The sequence below is a fragment of the Schistocerca gregaria genome, chromosome 1, assembly GCF_023897955.1.
Source record: "Schistocerca gregaria isolate iqSchGreg1 chromosome 1, iqSchGreg1.2, whole genome shotgun sequence".
Taxonomy (NCBI): domain Eukaryota; kingdom Metazoa; phylum Arthropoda; class Insecta; order Orthoptera; family Acrididae; genus Schistocerca; species Schistocerca gregaria.
The window spans coordinates 164117390-164138539 of NC_064920.1; the positions used below are offsets into that span (position 1 = coordinate 164117390).

Consider the following 21150-nt stretch of genomic DNA (forward strand, 5'->3'; position numbering starts at 1 on the left):
TGCATTTTCACTGTCTCCTCTTTATTTCCAAGTACCGTATTTGCACTAAGCTAAACTGACAGAAAATTTCAATTCATTTCACTACTGTTGGCAACAGTTTTGTACATGGCCGAGCTGAAAAAAGATGTCTCAAGAGCACAGCTTACAACCTTGCAGTTTTGTGGTTCAGTTAAATTGTTAACATACACAATGAACAGAAAAGGCCCTAATACAGCTCCGGGAGGCACACCACATTGAAGTATCATGTAGATTAATTTATTTAGCTGGTAACAATTGTTCATTTCTCTTAAAAGTTGGCTTGACACACTGTTCCCTGTCTTTTAAATAGAAGATAAGTAGTTGTAAGGCTGTTCCTCTTCTAATTTACACAACAGATACATATGATTGACATTATCAAAAGCTTTACTCATATCCAGGAAAGTGCCTGTTACATTGTCTCCATTATCCAGCTTTAAAATTTCATTTATACCTTTTCTAAAACAATGTTTTAGAGTGTTGAATAGACTATGTTTGATGAAATACCCCTCAGGTTGATTTAATATTACTTTCACTGGTAATTTGCCAAGTTCTGAAGTCAACGACATTGGCCTATATTGTTTGTTGTCAAGTTTTTATTCCCTTCTTATACCCTCTTAGAATTTGAATGATTTTCAAGAAGTCATGAAATTCTCTATGCAGAGAGAGGTATTTCTAAGGCGTGGTAGAGGCTTCGCTAGTTCTCATCTGCATTTCTTTATCATCTTAGGTGAAATGTCACCCACCCATAAGACATTTTAGGTTAAAGTTTTGAAATGATTGCTAGGAGGTCCCTCTCAGAAATGCCACAGACAGAAAAAGATTGGTTCGTGTTTATAACATTAAAATTTGGTTGCCCAGTCTTGTACTTCCTTTTTGCCAATTGTAGTAATCTTCTGTACGAATTTTTCAAGCACTTCTTTTAGGTCATTTATTATTTCTTCATTTTCTTTAATGTTAAGCTTTTGTGGTTACAAGATTGCTGTTTTCCACAATCTTTATATATTATTTTCCAGGTTGTTTTACCAACACAACTGGAGCTGCCTACTTGACAGGCACAGTTCTGAGATTTAAGGTTGGTCAAGGAATCTGTAATTTTGCTGAGGAGTTTATATTTTGTTAAAAAAATATTGTAATTTAGTCTGCTAAAGGTATATAGTAGCCTTTCATGGTCTCTCTCAGGTCAATGATCTCAGGAGGGAAATTCTCAGCTTTCTGATTTATAGCTTCATTTACTTCTTTTACTAAAGAATGTGTTCCATTTGAAGTTTTATTGAATAGTTTGTAGAAATTTTCCCATTTATTATTCACATCAGTTGCATTGTTTCCTGGTTCCCATAATTCTTCTGGTCTCATAGTTACACTTTCACACATCTCACAGCCTCTTCCATGATCTTAACTTTCAGTTTCTCCCATAAGAAAATGGGGATTGGGAACATACATAAGTACTTTCCGTGCAACAGAAGCACCATTCTCCTGGAATGAAACTTGAAAATTAGAGGACTATTTCTTTTATGAATTTTTGAAGTCATAGTTTCTATAGCAGAGTCAGCGAAAGGAGATTCCTGGCAGCTGGCAGCCTGTTGCCGGCTTTCAACTGAACTGTGAATGGCTGTAGGCAAGGTAATGGTCATCTACAGAGCTGTGAGAACACAGGCATTGTACAGAGACATACAAAATGGTGTTAAGTGATTGACTGAAATAGACGCATGAGGCAACTACACTACATCCTCTACAAGTAGCAGGGTTCATCTTTTATTAATTCTACTATAGAACTTCACATGATCTCTGCTCAAACAAAGCAATTTGATTTCTATACTGCCACAGACAATATGACGATGTAACAAACTGATATCAAACCAACATATAAATTTACTTTGCTATTATACAATGCACAGTAAGTTGAGTAGCTTGAATCAACATACAGTAATTAAAACCAATATGTAAATTCCTTTATTGGCCTGGATATGGTGTTGATGGATTCTGGTAATATATAATTACCTAAAGTATTTTAAAAATTGTTCACACAGCACACATAAGTATTTCCTTTCATTGGGTTAAAACATCATCAGTGGTCTGGAATCAAATATATTTACCATTTTGGGTTAGTTGTTGATTTCAAAAAAAAAAAAAAAAAAAAAAAAATCATAAACAATAGTAATGTAACATTTAGTCACATTTGACATCACATTTCCTGAAGTGCTCCAAGCGAATGAGAGTGTGAAAATAAGCAAGAGAGATCAGTATCAAAGACAGTAATACATGAAAAATGTGTATGTAAAGTGGTACTTCTGAATGTATACACACCACAGAAGGAAAAAAAAAATCACACTTCAGTGTGTATGAACTGTTTTTAGGTCTTTAAGCAAACCAAAATTGTAAAGATGTCTGCATAGTAAAGTTACAACCTGTCAAAAATTGTGAACTACGTGTGAATTTCTTTCAATGAGTACATCTGCTGCATTTTCTTTTTTTGCAATATGTTTCTCACAAGATAAATTTTCTGCTATTAAGTTCATATACAGGTATCTTCTTTTCATAAAATCATTTACTAGGTAAAGTGACATTAAAGTTTGAGTTCTTATACTACATCTATAGCTATGTACATTGAAAAATATTTTACTTATAATATGTAAATACATGAAAACTTCATGCTAATGCCATCATTCTATTACTGTTTAATGTTTGTCACAATTAACATTCTCATTATCATCACAATTAATATTCTCATTATCATCGAACTTCTTTTCTGTTGAGCAAGCTCATACATGGTAATTACACTCTGGATACAGGAACAGTTCATCAACAACTTTTACCACTACACAGAAATAAAACAGTAGGTGTAAAATCTGTCCCATGAAGTTTTGGTACTCGTCATGATTTACAACAAAAGAACAATGTAATATCACTTTCAGTGGTACAAAGACCGGTCCTTCAGCAAATCCCAGTAAAATTACACTTTTGTCCAAAACATGGGAAGTCTTATTTCTGAAAAGAAAAACACTGTTAAGCACTACAGAAATTACTAATACTGAAAATGAGAAAATACTAGGATACAATAGCAAATGAATAGGGAAACGTTGTTACTATAAGAAACAGCAAACTCAAAACCTTCCATATTTACAAACAGCCTGTGAGCCTTAAACAAAAAACGAAGAATTATTTCAATGTAAAGGTATTTAAATATGCTAATGACTTTCAAGAACCTATGTGATGATGGGAAGTAACCAAGGTATATACTAAACATACACCAAGTTGTTCAAAAATAGAATACTCAAGAAACATTTTCTGTGCTTTGTATGTTTACTTTCCAGATACATGAGTATGACAACAGCTTCATTTATCTTTGGCTAATCTTTTAAATAGCACTCCCTTGCCACATTGGTAAATTGTGTGAACCTGCATCTCTCTCTTATCCATTTCCTCCCAACCATAATACCTGGTACTACTTCCCGTAAGAAAACTGGAACTCAAGTAAAAGATGATGAAGAGGAACACAAATGCTGGAATTTAGAAAATATAGGAAGTGAGCCTTAGGAAGAAAAGGTGGTAAATGGTGCTAAACAGTTTGAAGGTTGTGTGTTTTACTGTCGGAATATTCTCTTTTTACAGGTCTATAGCGTTAGTTTGTGTGCTTAATTTCTTTAGTGATGTATTTTTCTTTTACCCGCTGTCAAATGAATCTTATATCCTCAGTTTCCGAATTAAACATTTTTTATTACCATGTTGTTGTTATAATGAGCTTTGAGTACAATATAACAGAGATGACAGTTTTCCACTCTCATTTAAGATAAGATGCTGAAAGGGGTACTAGGCAAGTAAATAAAATAGTGATAACTGTTATGCAGCCATTCATGCCATCATTTTAGATAAAATTCCTCACAAGGTGTGCTAATCATATTGCAACTAAATGGTATATTGCAACTAAATGGTATATTGCAACTAAATGGTAAAAGTAACCAAAACCATATACAGTATGAAGGTAGTCATGGATGATACAATCTACGCATGCCATGTTTTTGTGTCTGTATGTGAAGGCTAATTTCACGAACAATGGTAGGAATTTTTATAACATGGCAGCAAGTGTAAAAGTATGAGTGAAAAAAAAAACTGGTGATAAAAAGATAGCCTGTCTAAAAAGTAAAGAGAAAATGACTAAACTGGGGGAGACACACATCAAATTTGCAGTTTGTAAAGATTTCTAGTCAATGTCGCAGCAAAGCACATCGAAACTAGTGCAAGAAAATGATAAGTCTGTAGACAAATGGACTAAAGCTATGAACAAAACCAATAATCAGAAAGTGGTAAATAGTGTGAAAGTTGCAGACTTTGTGAAAAAAAAGTTACTTTCACATGAGAACTGTGACCATGCAGCCAAGAGCTCTGAAAGGAAAGTTGAGAGAAAAAGAATGTGATACAGAATTGGGAAGATACTTTTCCTACATCAAAAAATACCACATGCAGTAACATTACATGTTTAAACATAACCAAGGAAATCTGAATTCAAAACAGGTACAGTGTTTTGCGTAATGTATGTGGTGATTCAAAAAACTGTGGAAAGAGAGACTTGCTACACAATATTCCAAAGAAATTAACCATGAAAAATATAAGAATATCTAACATGACAATGACACTAAAAATTAGTTTTCATAATGTGGCTTCATTTACATGACAACAGTTACAGAAAAGCTGCATAACACATCTACAGAGTATAGAGCATGGTAAAACCTGGTGCGAAATTTAGACATGTTGTTGAAAACTGAAAACCTGTGTGGGGACCTACAAGAAAGTGACTGCATACTAATTATGGATGAGAAGAATGATGTTTACAGAATGAAGCAATGGAAGCAGGTAGAACACAGACATGGACAAACTAAGACATGTAAATGTGATTCTATCATTTCACACAGAAATGACTGATGGAAAAATCTTGTGTGAATGAAGAAATCAAGTAAACAAATGGTTTGTTTCATAAATTTACTAAATTCTATCCAAGTGTGTCACTCAAATAAATTGCTCTTTATGATATTTTACACAAGATGGACTTCATTTTAATATTGCAAGAAAAGTTAACTTTAGTGTTCAGTTTATGGGGGAAAAAAAATAAACTTCACATTAAGCTTAAGCTTGCCTGGTTTCCTGACCACATCTAAACCGTAATATACTGGCAACAGAAGGTAATCATTTGAAATGGCAGAAGTAGTTAATACAGAAGAAGGTAAAATAAATGCCATAGCTGAAGTGGTTCACATAGCAAAAGCAGCCTCACATGTGTCTGCAGCCACCAGCAACAATCCTGACATCACTAAAATTGTAATCACAGCCACTACACCAGCAAACACAATGGCTACTGTTTCTCAAAATTACTTGGTGAATAATTTACTTAATTAAAATTTGTCAAACTTACAATGTTACTTATAGAGGAATTTATGAAAGATTTTTTCTAATGCTATTTCATAATTTATATCAACAGTAAATAACACAAATATTTTATTCCATTTTAGGAATCCAGCTCAAAGTGTCACTTCGCCCTTCATGAAATCTTCACCGAGTAGTAATAGCTTTCAACTAGAAAATCATACAACTTGCTTTTAAAATATTTAGTTCATTATGTAACACCCTTTTATTTTGTTGTGAATTTTCATGGCTATACACTCAGGAGTCTGAGCATACAATTTTAAGTGATGTGATATGAGGTGAGGTGAGGTAGGCACCAAGTTTCCTTTATGTCTTGTGTTGTATGAGAGTTCAAAATGTTTGTTTTTCCTTTTTTTAACAGATCAGCTCTGCTGCATAGGAAAAGAATCTCAAAGATGTATAAAGAGGGAACAGTTAATATTTTTATGTCCTAAAATATGGTTGACATGATGCCCTTGGCTGTGCAGTGCATGTTACAAATGATTCTTTTTTTCATCAAACAATGGAAAATTAAGGATGGAATGTAACAATATTATGAAAAGGAAAGTTGCTACTCACCAAATAGTGGAGATGCTGAGTCACAGACAGGCACACAAAAAGACTGTGACAAATAAAGCTTTTGGCCATTGAGGCCTTCGTCAACAATAGATGACACACACACACACACACACACACACACACACTTGTTCACACACACACACACACACACACACACACACACACACACACACACTTGTTCGTTGTCTATTGTTGATGAAGGCTTTAATAGTCGAAAGCTTTATTTGTGGCAGTCTTTCAGTCTTTTTGTTGTGCCTATCTGCGACTCAACATCTCCTTTTTTGCAACTTTAAAATTAATGTAACATTTCCCAAGTTTCCCCAAAAAATTATGCCACATCTAATAATAGATTCAAAGTAGCTGTAGTATTGTACTTTCCTTGTGTTCATATGAGTGGCATTGGTTAAAACTTCCATTGCATATGCAAGGCTGTTTAATTTATTTGCTAGAGATTCTAACTGTGAATTCCAGCTCAAATTTCTGTCTAAGTTTATTACTAGGATTCTGACTGAGTCAAGGTCTTCCATTTTTTTAAAAATTATTATTGTGAATAATACAAATTTCTTCAGTTTTTGACTGTTTAGTTTTAAAGCTCATCATGTGGGTTCTTGAAATGTTTAACCTTAAGCCATTTACATTGAACCACATTTCCAAGTTACTTAACATATTCATGACACACTGGGGTATATTGTCAGAATTTTCATTTTCAATTAGGGCAGAAGTATCATCTGCAAACAAGTTTACATGAGTATTTATATTGAAGGCAAGTCATTTACATAGAGCAGCAATAAAATTGGTCCAAGGATTGAGCGTTGAGGTACACCTTGTGACACAGTTTACTACTCTGAGAAGTAATCTGCTCCTTTTGATGTTGCCTCTCCATGAGATATGATTCAAACCAGTTCAAAGCAATATCCCTTATTCCATATCTGTTGAGTTTGAAAAGCACCAGAGCATGGTTTACAGCTTTTGTAAGCTCACAGAATGTTCCTGCTACTTTAGCTATCCTATATAATGATGAAGTCATGTTTTCAGTAAACTTGTTTATCACATCTACTGTGTTTTACCTTGTTGGAAGCCAAATTTGTTGCTTGAAATGATATTATATTGTGTGATGGAGCCTTGTGTCTGTAAAGCAGCAATTTTTTCAAATATTTTTGATATGACTGGGACTATAGAAATGGGCAATAATTTCCCACATTGTCTTCTGAACCTTTTTTAAACAATGGTTTTACTTTTGCTTATTTAAGAGCTCAGGGAAGTAACCTTCCTCAAATTATTTGTTTAGTATGAGAGAGAGAGAGAGAGAGAGAGAGAGAGAGAGAGAGAGAGAGAGGATGAGCTACTATGCTGTAAACTTTTTAATCACTTTTTTATATACAATTCTGCCAAAGAAGTAACTATCAGCTGAAAAAGAACTTTTACTCATGCACCAAAATACTCAGTCTTTAAGATGTAAACTGATAAGTGTAAAAGCACTACTGAGCATTTGGGAAAAGAAATGTCCTGTCAGCATCGAGGTCACTGGAGATGATGCACAACGTCAGATTGTTTCAAGGATAGGAAAGGAAATCCTTTGAAAGACAGCAGCATCACGGCATTTGTCTAGAGAGATTTAGGGAAATCATGGAAAATCTAAATTAGGATGGCCGCATGCGAACTTGAACTGCTTTTGTCCTGAATGTCAGTCCAGTTTGCTAACCACTTGGTGAGTGCTGGGAAAGCCCTGAAAGTGGGATGTTTTACTGAACACTGGCTTTGTGAGCAGGAAATACCTCTATGGTAACAAACAAAACTATTCAGTAGCATTACAATTCTGGGGGTCGACTTATAAAAAAAGGTCACTTCTGTGGGTCAGCGTATAAGATGGTAGCAGTTGCATAAATGTGCAAAACTGGCTTATGAATGGGGTAGGAAGAGAGGTAACATAATAAAATTCATTACCGAAAGAGGCTGAGTGTTAATCAATTGAAACTGTGGTTCATAACACATGATATATCATCATTAACACCCTGAGATTTGATGTGAACTGGCATGATTCTGAATTGCTTTTTAATATCATCATAAAATAAATGTGACAAGATTGTGATGTGTGCATAATTTAAAAGGGAAAAGCATTTATGTTACAGGAGTAGGAGTTTATTTGAGAATACTATAATGAGAACAAGAACTATATCAAAAGCGTGAAAAGAAAAAAATCTTTTACATGCTCTCTCTCTTAACACTTTGGAGACCAAGCCTGGCACAACTTGGCCCACAACTTTATGTTAAAAGGACCACACCTGACTACAGGTAGGGATGCGATTTCCTCAATGCATGAGCCACCATTGTTTGATAACTGGACTCATTTCATATGAGAACAATGTAAAAATGTCTCACGAGTGCCCCTCGACTGCTCCTGTCTTCTGTTATAAATTTCTAGAATTATTCTGAAAGAAACATTATCAAATGTAACAGCTGCTGTCGTGAATGGCTGACTCAACATGATAGCATTGACAAAATTTTGTTCACGTACGTACTCATTATTTTTCTCAGTTTGCTATAATTCTGCTACAAATATGTCACATTTGTTGAGTAAGCAAGAAATTTGGAAGCACAGGAGGAAGAAATTGTTCAGTAAGTCACCTTGGACTTTTTCTTTTAGAGCATAACTGTACTTTCTGTCAAAATTATTTTAAAATTTGTAATCTATCCAAGGACTACAGTAAATAAGAAAAGTAAATATTTAAGCTTGGCCCCCTTTTTTTGTAGGTATTAATCTTTAGATACATCAGTTACATTTGTGCCAGTAATGCCTTAAATAATGGTGTAATTTGCCAGTTTCCGAGGCCCAGTATTCTTTAAGCAGCCAGTCTCTGAATTGTTAGTGATACAATTATGATTTTGTCTGCATACACATAAATAGTACAAGAATGTTTCAAAGTGGGCACAGGTAGCTGACAATATTTTATGTGGTTCATGTGTAATTAATTGTAGTTTGGTAATACCTGAAGCATTTTGAGGCACGAAGACCAACACTACAATTCTTGTACCACCTACCCTTCTCCTTGATGCACTTAACAGCCTCCTCTTTCCCCATCTCAATGGATCTCGCAGCAGCCACACTTTATTCACCTTGTTTGCAGAAGGTGGAACTTGCTCTGGAAAATGCCATGCAAATTTCCTGCCAATTTATGAGGACAAAGCAGGCAATTACTAAAAAATATCTCCTCCCTTTTCAGCAAATTTCTTTCCCACTGTCTTCATAGAATCTACCAGGGATTTGTTCCTTCTAGTCTTCTCTTTCTATAAAACTGTTGACTGCTGACACAAAAAATAGGTGGAAGAATAAGCTTTTCCACAGCTTCACAGTATTTCAAGCAAATGGATAATAACTGCTCAGCAGTGTGGGATCCGCACCAGGTAGGGTTGATAGAAGAGATAGAGAAGATCCAACGGAGAGCAGCGCGCTTCATTACAGGATCATTTAGTAATTGCGAAAGCGTTACGGAGATGATAGATAAACTCCAGTGGAAGACTCTGCAGGAGAGACGCTCAGTAGCTCGGTAAGGGCTTTTGTTAAAGTTTCGAGAACATACCTTCACCGAAGAGTCAAGCAGTATATTGCTCCCTCCTACGTATATCTCGCGAAGAGACCATGAGGATAAAATCAGAGAGATTAGAGCCCACACAGAAGCATACTGACAATCCTCCTTTCCACGTACAATACGAGACTGGAATAGAAGGGAGAACCGATAGAGGTACTCAGGGTGCCCTCCGCCACACACCGTCAGGTGGCTTGCGGAGTATGGATGTAGATGTAGATGTAGAACTGGAGAGCTATCTTCTCTATCAGCGCCACCTTTATTCTTATCACAATAAAAGATGACATCTGGCTTTTGATTTCTGCTATTTCTCTCTTGGCCCTCTCTAGAATAGCAGTGTTAGCAGCTTCATGTTTTGTGGAAAGACTATAAATGTCTCTTACTTACTTTCCACTTCACTACCAAGAGGTGTCCTTTCCTTCGAAAAATCATTTGATTGCTTTTAGTTCCAACATTTTGAACAGTTCTAACAAACCTCTTCTGTTTTTCATTACTGTTCTCACACTAAGAGTTTCTTTTTCCCACAACCCACCCAAAAGCAATACACTGGTGTAACAGTTATCCATATAAAATCCACATCCTTTGGCAAAATACTTGAAACGCAATTTCTGTGCAAGGCCTGGATAACCTATGTACTATGTACTGTGTATCCTGTTGCTGAATCACAGAGATAATACCATTTGATCCCATATTTGTTTGGATTGTTTTTCATATATACCCTAAACCAGAGATGGCCTCTGCACACTTGCAGTGCTTTCACACACGTGCAGAGCTCTCTCGCCTGGATGCACACTTCCCTCTCTGACATGTCATGCAGTCTGATCAGGAGCGGTTGGAAAAAGAGGAAACTGTGACTGTACCAAATTTAAACAGCAATGCACTCTCATAAGGAAAAATGAAGGGATTGCATGCAGCTTGGTTTCATATTTCCTATGTCTCAACACCACAGACCACAAACAAAACAAATTTTCATAATATAAATGGATAGATAAAATATTTACTCACCAAGCAGCAGCAAGAGAACAGACACACAAAAGGATTTAACTTTTATAAGCTTTCAGAGCCACTAGCTTCTTCTTCTGGAAGAGTTGAAGGAAAAGGATGGGAGAGGTTTAGGGAAAGGGGTACAGTTCAGAAAAGTCACCCAGAACGCCGGGTCAGGGGAGACTTACCGGACAGGATGAGAGGGAAAGACTGATTTTTGGGGACTGCATCAGATGAGTTTTGAAACCTGAGAGCTTAAAGGTGGAAGACGGGGTAATATGCAAGACAGAGATACTACTAAAACATCATGCACAAGTTAATAAGAATGAGAAGCTAAATGCATTGTACGTAACAGAGGTGGGTTGGCAAAAAATAGGCAAGTCAGAAGTGAAACATGTAGGAAACTACACTGAAGAGCCAAAGAAACTGGTACACCTGCCTAATATCATGTAGGACCCCTGAAAGCATGCAGAAATGCCACAACATGATGTGGCATGGACTCTACTAATGTCTGAAATAGTGCTGGAGGGAATTTACACCATGAATCCTGCAGGGGTTTCCATAAGTCTGTAAGAGTACGAGGGGGTGGAGATCTCTTCTGAACAGCATGTCGCAAGGCATCCCAGATATGCTCAAAAATGTTCATGTCTGGGGAGTTTGGTTGCCAGCACAAATGTTTAAACTCAGGCGAGTGTTCCTGGAGCCACTCTGTAGCAATTCTGGATGTGTAGGGTGTCGCACTGTCCTGCTGGAATTGCCCTAAGTCCGTCGGAATGCACAATGGACATGAATGGATGCAGGTGATCAGACAGGACACTTATGTTCATGTCACCTGTCAGAGTTGTATGTAGATGTATCAGGGGTCCCATATGACTCCAACTGCACACACCCCATACCGTTACAGAGCCTCCACCTGCTTGAACAGTTCCCTGCTGACATCCAGGGTCCATGGTTTCATAAGGTTGTCTCCATATCTGTACACATCCATCTATTCGATGAAATTTGAAATGAGACTCGTCCGACCAGGCAGCATGTTTCCAGTCATCAACAGTCCAATGTCGCTTATGAAATGGTCATAAAGGAAAATCCCTACTTCATCGCTACCTCAGAGATGATGTGTTCCATCGCTCATGCGCTGACTCCACCACCACGTTCAAACTCACTTAAATCTTGATAACCTGCCATTGTAGCACCAGTAACCAATCTAACAACTGTGCCAGACACTTGTTATTTGATATAGGCACTGTAGACTACAGTTTTTTAGGCACTTCAGTGTAAAATGGAGTGAAGAAAGGAATTGCTAGTGTCAATAAATGCTGAGATGGAAGGAATTAGCATAAATTATGGCAAAGTATGTGCTGAAAAACAAGGATATATTGCAGAGCTACTTCCCACCTGCAGAGTTCTCAGAAACTGGTGTAGAGGGGAAGAATCCATATGGTACATGTGGTGATACAGGCACCGAGGTCGTGACTGTCATGTTTTACAGCATGCTCTGCAGTAGGATATTGTGTGTTGCTTGTACACTCCCTCTGCCTATGCCCATTCGCCCTAGCAGGATGAATGGGCATAGGCAGAGGGTGTATACAGGCAACACATAATATCCTCTCCCTTTATTCCTCTTTCTTACCCTTCAACTCTTCTGCCAGAAGAACAAGACACTGGCTGGCACCGACTCATAGGAAGCACCTGAGGGAGGAGCGAGAGGGGGATTGTCCTATATATACATGGTGCCGGCACACCGCTGGTCAGTACATCAGTGCATCTGATGATGGCAATGTGGTCGATTGCTGAAATATTGTGTCCTATGCACACTCATACCAGGCTGTTCACCCGAGATTTATTTCTTCATAAAATACACCTGGAGAAATTGAAGAATCACATGTTGGCATATGCCTCCAGAATGAGAATTTCACTCTGCAGCAGAGTGTGCACTGATATGAAAGCTCCTGGCAGATTAAAACTGTGTGCTGGACCAAGACTCGAACTCGGGACCTTTACCTTTCGTGGGCAAGTGCTCTACCATCCAAGCTCCCAAGTACGACTCACGCCCCGTCCTCACAGTCTTGTTGGCATATGGTCAGATGTAGACAATTTCCCAGGTTTTCATCATTCGGGTTGCCATGTAATCTTAACTTATTCAGTTCCATAATTGAGAAAAGTCTTTCACACACACATATGCTGACTGAAATATTGTTTCACATTTGCAACCTCATTACAGAGATTTGGAAACTGTTTTCAACAGAAAGAATGTGAAACTCCTGGACAGTTTTAACACAAAAGAATTTTTCATTGAAACAGGAATTACATTGCAGATCGGAGGAGGGGTGGGGGTGGAGGTGGGGGGGGGGGGGGAGGGGAAGTAGACCAACTGCTTATACTCAAAAACAAAAACAGATGTAAGATTTGTAGTATCCTCAATATGTTTGGAAAAGTATCTTTGTAATTCTTTGAATACCACCATGAACTCTTCAAAGTTTGCATTTTGGTTAATGCTGGTGAGCTTAGGGAAATGGATGGAATTTTTTTGTCAGGATTTGTCCTCAACACAATGCAATTTTCTTTTTAAATGAATCCCAACCACATCACTTTACCAACTGACAAACTGGTCTCTGTCTTCTTCAGTGCACTTTCACCAGCCTTTTGTCCATTGTTTTGACTGTTGTTTTGACTCTGATGAGTAATACCAGATCCAGGTTTCATCAACAGTCACAAATCAGACCAAAAAGTCTTGCAGATTACCACTGAACATTGCCAGGCATTGTACTGAAATGTTGTGCTGTATGTGCTTTTGGTCGACTGCAAGCAATCATGGCACTCACCTCGCATGCAGCTTCTTCACAGTCAATGTTCCATGCAAAATATTATGCACCCCCTCAGGTGAGATGTCTACAGTCTCATCAATCTCACAAATTCTTATATGACAGTCTTGTATTAGCACATAGAGGATTTTTATTTAGATTTTGATAAGTATCTGTAATATAATGATTATGCCTGATGTCATAGGCATTAATTTAACACCAAATATCAATGAAATTGTTCTCCTGGTACAGCGCTGAACTGCCAGTATCAGTTGGCCAAGAAAATGACAAGATACCCAGTATAGACTTCCATAGGTATGTACTTCCTTGTTGAAATTCAGTCATTCTAAAATCCTGTATTTTATCCTACATTTCAGTGACACAGATCACAAGTGAAGTTAAATAAAATTATTTTAGCAATAAGGACAAGTATTTTGCCATTTAGAGCCAATAATGTATTTTGTGTTGAATATGGGGGGGGGGGGGGGGGGGGGGAGATAGTTGTCCTCCTCAATTCTTATTATTTCTCCTTAGTTCCTCGTGCTGTGTGAAAGATTTCCTGAATGTGCCCCTTCTTCTAGTAGCATTTTCTTCCATACAATTCACCATCAAATTGTTTGCAAGTGTGCCTTTTTGTTAAAATATGTCCAAAATGGACATTAATTAGATGTGACAGACATTTCAAAAACAATCAGTCAATTTTTACTAATCCTTCTGTGCTAAAATCTTTTAAGAAGGAAGGTGTATTCATCATTGCTGGGTACCTTGAAAGACAGTGACGTGAAACACTAATTCAGTTAAGGTTTGCATATAACGCAACTGGTCCTTAAATATTTTAGAATTATAGCAGCCACAGGTACTTTTGCATCATGTGAGCAATGTCTGCGATTACTTTTACCATTTCATACCCAATTTGGTTGCAAATCTTCTTATAAGTTTATTGTTTAAAGTGACAGCATAACATTTATCACTATTTTATTTTTATGCCTACCCGCAATTCAACACAGTATCTTAAATGTAATCTCTTGATGCCTCAGAACGTGTCCTACCATCAAGGGATCACCAATTTAGTACTGGAGGGCAGCGTGGAGGGTAAAGATTGTAGAGGGAGACCAAGAGATGAGTACACTAAGCAGGTTCAGAAGGAAGTAGGCTGCAGTAGGTACTGGGAGATGATGAAGCTTGCACAGGATAGAGTTGCATGGAGAGCTGCATCAAATCAGTCTCAGGACTGAAGACCACCCCAACCAACAACAACAACACCTTAAATGTGAGTGATGATCTGTCACATATCTGAAATGTGAGTACGATTTGTCATCTCAGTTACAGTGCACTGCTCTACATTCCAGCACTTATGTTTCTGTTCCCCACATTCTGCTAGAGTTCCATTTTTAAATTACAAGTAGATACAATCACCTATTTAACAATATACAACCCGAGTACATCTATGATTAAGGAAACAATAAAGTTGTAGTGTACATTGCTTACCTCTCATATTTAGCTGTGCGCACTGACTAAGCCTGCAACAGAAAAGATTATATTAATCTGTTGGCGTTAACAGAGCACTTGTAGCATAATATGAAAATATGCCCACTAATGTTTGTGTGCATATGAGAACTGTCAGTGGTAATTTTATCTACAGTAGAAAGTATGTATTGATTCGTCTTGAAGGTGTGAAAAAGGAAGCAGCAACTCATACTCTACTAATTGTTTTTATTTTTATTTATTTACTTTTTTTTGGTCACAAACTATGAGGGGCATACAAAAAGAAACGAGTTGGAGGCATAATTACAAAAACCAGTACCTGTATGTTAGAAGTACTGACCATGGCTGTTGAGACACTTGTCCCACTGTGACACAAAGCGGTGAATAAATGTCTCATAAAATTCCCGGGGCTGCGACTGTTAGCCAGTTCCACAGGTACAGCTGGATGTCACAGTCCACATGAGTGCAGGAAAGGTTATGCTGATGTTGTTCTTTGACCAAGATGGCTCCCTTCAGATTCACTTCCTGCAGCACGTGACGACAGTGAATGCCCAGTTTTACTCGCAAAAACTGACCACCCTCCGCCAAGAGATCAAATCAAAATGACCAAGCAATCTCACCTGTGGGGTCATCCTGCTCCATGACAATGTAAAGCCTCATATGGCCACCACAGTCACAGCACCCCTGCAGAAATTCAAATGGGATGTACTCGACCACCCTCCATAGAGTCCCAAGCTCTCTCCCTGTGATTATCCTAGTTTTGGTCCCCTTAAAAAAGCTGCGAGGGGCACATGATTCACCTCAGACGAGTACTTCCAGCTGTACATGCGGAACTGGTTAACATTGCAGCCCCGTGTCACAGTGGGACAAGTGTCTCAACAGACAGGGTTAATACTTCTAACATACAGGTACTGGTTTCTGTAATTATGCGTATGTCTTGTTTCTTTTTGAAAGCCCCTTATATAATTTAGATTACAGATTTAGTTTTTTACACAATCTTCTCCAGGTCTTTAGGTTAACAGAGAAAATTCATGCTCATAACCTACCTTAGATATGTAGTATATATAGAACACCAAACTGAACATAAAAAACCCACACTTAGTTATAGGAGATAATGCATCATAAACAGCACAGCATATACACGTGCTACATTACTACAACTGGTGTGTACATCTCAGCATTACCTATAAAAGACTGCAATCTCACATCTACTTATGGGCACACAGCTAGCAAAGTTAAATGACTTAGTCATAAATTAAAGTTGTGCTTGTGGCAGAGGTACAAAATGATAAAAAGAGGAACAGAATGATAGAAAGCCAACTGAAGGAATCATAATTAAAAAATAAGGTACCAGGAAATGTGAACTGGATACTACACAATCTAAATGAGCAAGCTGTTTGTACATTGATTAAAAGATGTTGCCCACTGTAACCAAGATTTTATATGGTATGTCCCGTTTAAATTCTTTCATATCTATATTACTAAGCGACTATTCTGGAACCCGGCACCAGTTTCCAGAACAAGTTGCAGGACGCCTATCTGATACCTTCCAGGGACAACAAAAGTTTGATTTTCAATATTTTGTGTAATTATCAACCAAATTTAAAATTCCAAAACAATCCACTCATTAAGTAGTACAATCTTATGTTATATGTTTAACACAGTAAGACAAGTATTATACTCTCTCTCTCTCTCTCTCTCTCTCTCTCTCTCTCTCTCTCTCTCTCTCTCTGTGTGTGTGTGTGTGTGTGTGTGTGTGTGTGTGTGTGAGTGTGTGAGTGCGCGCGCGGTGGGGGCTTACCTGCATGACTATTTTCGAGCAACGATGTCTCTAGGTCACTGTCCACATCACTGTCCAAAATCACATGTGACACACATCCCGTTATGGCCGCTGTAATAGAATGATTGAACAATTTTGGTGAACGATTTTAATTGGAACATCAGATAAAACTGGCAGAGGTCCAAAAAGTGATGAGAGAAATGGAGTAAGTGTCGGCTCAATTGTAGCAATTTTCTAGACATTTAAGGTCAAGTGGTTTTAAATATACCACTTTTTTTCCCTACAAGTTGGTATTAAGTATACACACTGCAACTTGTGAAACCATATTGTACAACTGGAAGTGTTAAAAAAGATGATGAATTTATGTTAGCAGGGAGTACATGACCATGTTATTACACCATAAATGTAAGACTTATTACTTCATTTGAAAACAACAGAAACTATCAGTTTGTGAATTCAGCTAACATGTAAGGTAATATATTTCTAGAAATTGTATGCAACCCACATTTGTTCTCTTCTTTATGGAATGTTTTGCCAGTATTCCACAATGCACATGTTACCGAATGAAAACTAATTTACTAATGTATCATGTATGTTTATTCTGACAACCTATTGTCACTTACTTGTATCACGTTCAGTGTCTTCCTGCTGTGTTGCATGACTTTCTGTGCTGTCTTTAACATTCATGGTTCCAGATGCTAAGGGGGGGAAAAAATAATGAGTAACATATTCAGGTAATAAATGTCATTCAAAACATTTTCTGCAGTACTTCATTCACAATAATCAAATTTCTTGTAACCTAAAATCATATCAAGAGATGCAGATTGAGCATATATGATGAAACAGCTAAGCAGGCCACCCAAAATATAAACAGAGCAAGTAAATATTTCTTGGTGCACCCTTCATAAAGTTTGGTGGCAAATTTTCAAATGTCTCCGAGTAATTTTTAACATAAATGGACCTTTAACTTTTCTCTGTGCTATTGGAAAGAACATACAAAGAGTATTTCAGCAACATAACACTGTTAAGGTCATGGGACAAATGACCACTACTAGTTGGTGGGAGACACCTCGGTGTGTGTTAAGGTGGGCTAAATACTCACCTGCAGCATTCTGGGTTCTTTTTCGTGGTTTCAGAGATGGGTGTGATGTGGGAAGCTGCAGACAAACAATTGGTGAACATAAACAGTTCATTATTAACCCATTTATATAAGCAGCAATTGTAATGTGCGTGTTGTGATATTTCCACTTGACACAGCGTGTATCACAGATATAGCAATTAGCTAGTGCAGTACAAGTGCTGCACGGGAGGTGGCATCAATTTGTCAGTGGTGGCCATCAGCAAAACGCTGCTTTGCTATGGGCACGGGGCAGCCAGTGATGTCTTCTCATTTGTGGCAGGTTGTGGTGTTGCCTAGACTCTAACCCTAGACTGAAGGCTGGAGAACTGCAGTGGCCACTTGGTGGAAGATACAATGGTGAGTGGTCTCGCAGGGGTAGCGGCAGAGTGTTGGCTATCATGGCCTGGGCAGTAAGACAGTGGTCTTCATATTGTGGCCGGGCGACAGCAGTGACATTGTTATGGCGTAAACTCCAAGGATGCACCAGTAGAACTCCTGGTGACGACTGACACACGATAGGTGCCAGGTGCGGCCTGATAGTACTAATCATAACCTACTTGACCAGGCTAGGTTTTAATGCAGCTCTTGCCACTGAAAAAGGTGGAAGGAGTATCACTGCCTCATTCCTTTGTGGTGTTTAACCTCCTGGCTAGCACAGAAGCTTCCCAAAAGTCAGCCAGTATCTCAGACTCAGCTGTTGCTGGATGGCAGTACTTTGAACCACAGAAATGGTTGGTGTCTTGCCAAGGGTGCAACATCAGCAGATAAATGATGGTGCTCTGGATACACCTCTGGATCCTGCTTGGTTCTATGCTGCTACAACATGTACAGAACTTGATTAAATTGTAACAAGATAACAGTGCCACAAACCAGTTCCTGCCATCTGTAGAAGAGGTCCCACAAACACGTGTCCTAATGTAACAAATGTAAGCAAACACAAAACTAGGGTATGGTTTTTGTTTTTATCATCATGATTGGCATATCAAGTGCTCAAAATGTTGACGTTGGGCATTGTTACAGATGCTACAATGTAAATCCATACAAATAGCACTGCACGTTGAATTTCATTCGGACCTATCACAGCACAGGACAGTGTTATATGCCATTTTGTACCTGTCGGAGTCAGCCTTTTGTTTGGATCTTATTTAATTTTCTTAATAGAGGAAAAAAGGCGTCAGTCAGGTGAGTGTGCAGCAGGCCGTTTTGTACGTCTTGGACAACTGGTCCAACAACCTCCAAATGTTCTGCTAAGAAGGCCGGTAATTTACTGCACAAAACTTGTGGGACATTGAACACATTGGAACCACAGGACTGCCTTATGTCCTGTGGGATGCCTTCCACTAACTGTGGCAGCGTATCTGTTAGGAAGTGCAAATACTTGTGACTATTTCTAGTCCTCTCACTATCACAGGAACCAATGGTGCAGTTGCTGAAAAGCCGATACCACACATCAATAGACCAAGCCACTCTGGATTTTCAATTTACCAGTAGAGCATATTGTGAAGATTGATTTGCTCATGGGTCATAAACAATGTTTCATGCATAAATGTAATTTTGCATAGAGATGCCAAATCCCCCTTCAGTTTTGTAGACACCATTCTGAGAATTGCAATCTGTTATAAAAGCTAGTGTCACGAAGCTGCTGGCGGAGTGAAATGTGGGAAGGACAAAATAGGGTGGAATGCAGTATTCTCAGAATACTCCTTTGACTGATGCCACTCGCACTTTCAAGGTGGCTTACAGTGACATGGGGATTGTACATTACTGCTGCTAAAATGCTAGGTCTCTTTCTCTCATCAGTTCCTGGTCTTTTTGTTTGTGGATGACATATAGTCTTTACATTTACAGTTTTTTTAAATTTATTTTTATAATGTTTAGAGAACCACTTACTTTTTAACATAGAATTGCACCATTGCTCTTGGAAACACTCAACATGACCTAAAATCACGTTAACTATTTTGATTGTCATATACATAGTGGAAGTCTGAATATCTTGATGAGCAAGCTGTCTGATCACTATAATGACAGAAAATAAACCAATGGGCTTCAAACAAAAAAGGGAAACAAACAGTACCTCAGTTCCTTGTTTGTTCACATTTGTAGGACCTCCTCTCCCTTAAACCTGGACAGTCATTTGCAGCACTATTACATCACTGAAGTCGTCTTTGAAGGCTCTTTGCCAAGTCACAGACAAAGAGGGTACAGCTAAATAAAAGGTCTGTGTCAATTCAGCGGTTCAAACGTTAAAAATTATTAGCATTCTCCAACCACAAATTTCTATGAGATGTATAAAAATGTTTATACTTACTAATTCTGTTTATAAAAATACACAACACTATAAACCAGACTTGATGGTATTTAATTTTAGAAATCATTGTGTGAAAAGTAGTTCTACACAGTAAAGTGTTGTAAACTTGGCATGGTTGCAAGAACAAAGGTTGGTCGGTCGGGAGTTAAAGGGTTAAACAGCAAAGTCATTAGTCCCTCGATTCAGAGGTAGTTCATCTGGTGTAAATGATGTCCTCCAGAAACATGTTCTGACAACAGAAGTAAGTAGGAGCGAAACCACCACTCAACTAAAATGAAAAATTGGGTGCAGCAGCAAAGGAGGCAAACCACATCTAAAAGCAATTAAAACAGGATAAAAGAAGGATTAAAGTTTGAGCTGGTCAAGGAGGTAGGGGTTGAGTGTCCAGACTCAGCACAGCGCAGGAGAGACCCAAACCCCACCCATCCTGGAAGTAGTTTAAAACCTTCTACATAAAAACGAAAACCACTTTCACAGAAGAAACGGAGAACCTATACAACCATCCGTGGAATTGTCCATCAATATGCAAGAAGTCATCAAAGAAATAGTGTTGACCGGTATTCAAGTCTGCTTGATTTTATTGTTTCCATAAGAAAACAATTAGTTGCATAATTTCACAGTTGTTTGAAATATTATTAATTACAAACTATCTTCCTTAACAGGATTTGTACATATATAGTTTTGCTGTGCAATAAGTATTCATAGCAGTACGGAAGGAACAAAACTACTGCCTGAACTTTATTTTGTTAGTGCTGTCACAAAAGTGCATATCTGGCTACTTGTCCCAAACACACCAGAAATAAACTCTTTCAGTACCTGAATACCAGTTATCCCCATAAATCACTTAGATTAACAAAAACATTATTTTGAAACATGTTACTATCTGTGTTGTTTCGGGAATAAATAAAAGCAAAGAGGCCTGAAGCTACTATAAATTTAATACATCTATTTTACTCAGAATGATCTACAGTTTTGTCACCATACATAATTCCACAAGGCAATATTTCGCTCAGATCCTAGAATGTTCTAAAATGGTCAGTCAGATAGCTAAAACATTGTTTATATGACAGTATTGTGGTGTTGTTGGAGATGAGCAA

At 37.9% G+C, this 21150-nt stretch overlaps 1 protein-coding gene across 4 annotated transcripts in view; it reads right to left on the reverse strand.

Annotated features, from left to right (window-relative positions):
• Positions 1-1945: 1945 nt before the first annotated feature.
• Positions 1946-21150, reverse strand: part of LOC126335947 (SPRY domain-containing SOCS box protein 3) — a 71295-nt gene continuing 52090 nt past the window's right edge. For 3 of the 4 annotated variants that reach the window (XM_049999427.1, XM_049999434.1, XM_049999447.1), the window contains exons 6-9: positions 17249-17323; positions 16647-16736; positions 14849-14880; positions 1946-3003 (exon numbers count right to left, since the gene is read on the reverse strand). In XM_049999427.1, the coding sequence (XP_049855384.1) occupies positions 14858-14880; positions 16647-16736; positions 17249-17323 (188 nt within the window). In that variant the 3' untranslated portion in view covers positions 1946-3003; positions 14849-14857. Of the gene's footprint in view, positions 3004-14848; positions 14881-16646; positions 16737-17248; positions 17324-21150 lie in introns of those variants that run through there. The other variant, XR_007564899.1, reaches the window with a different exon arrangement.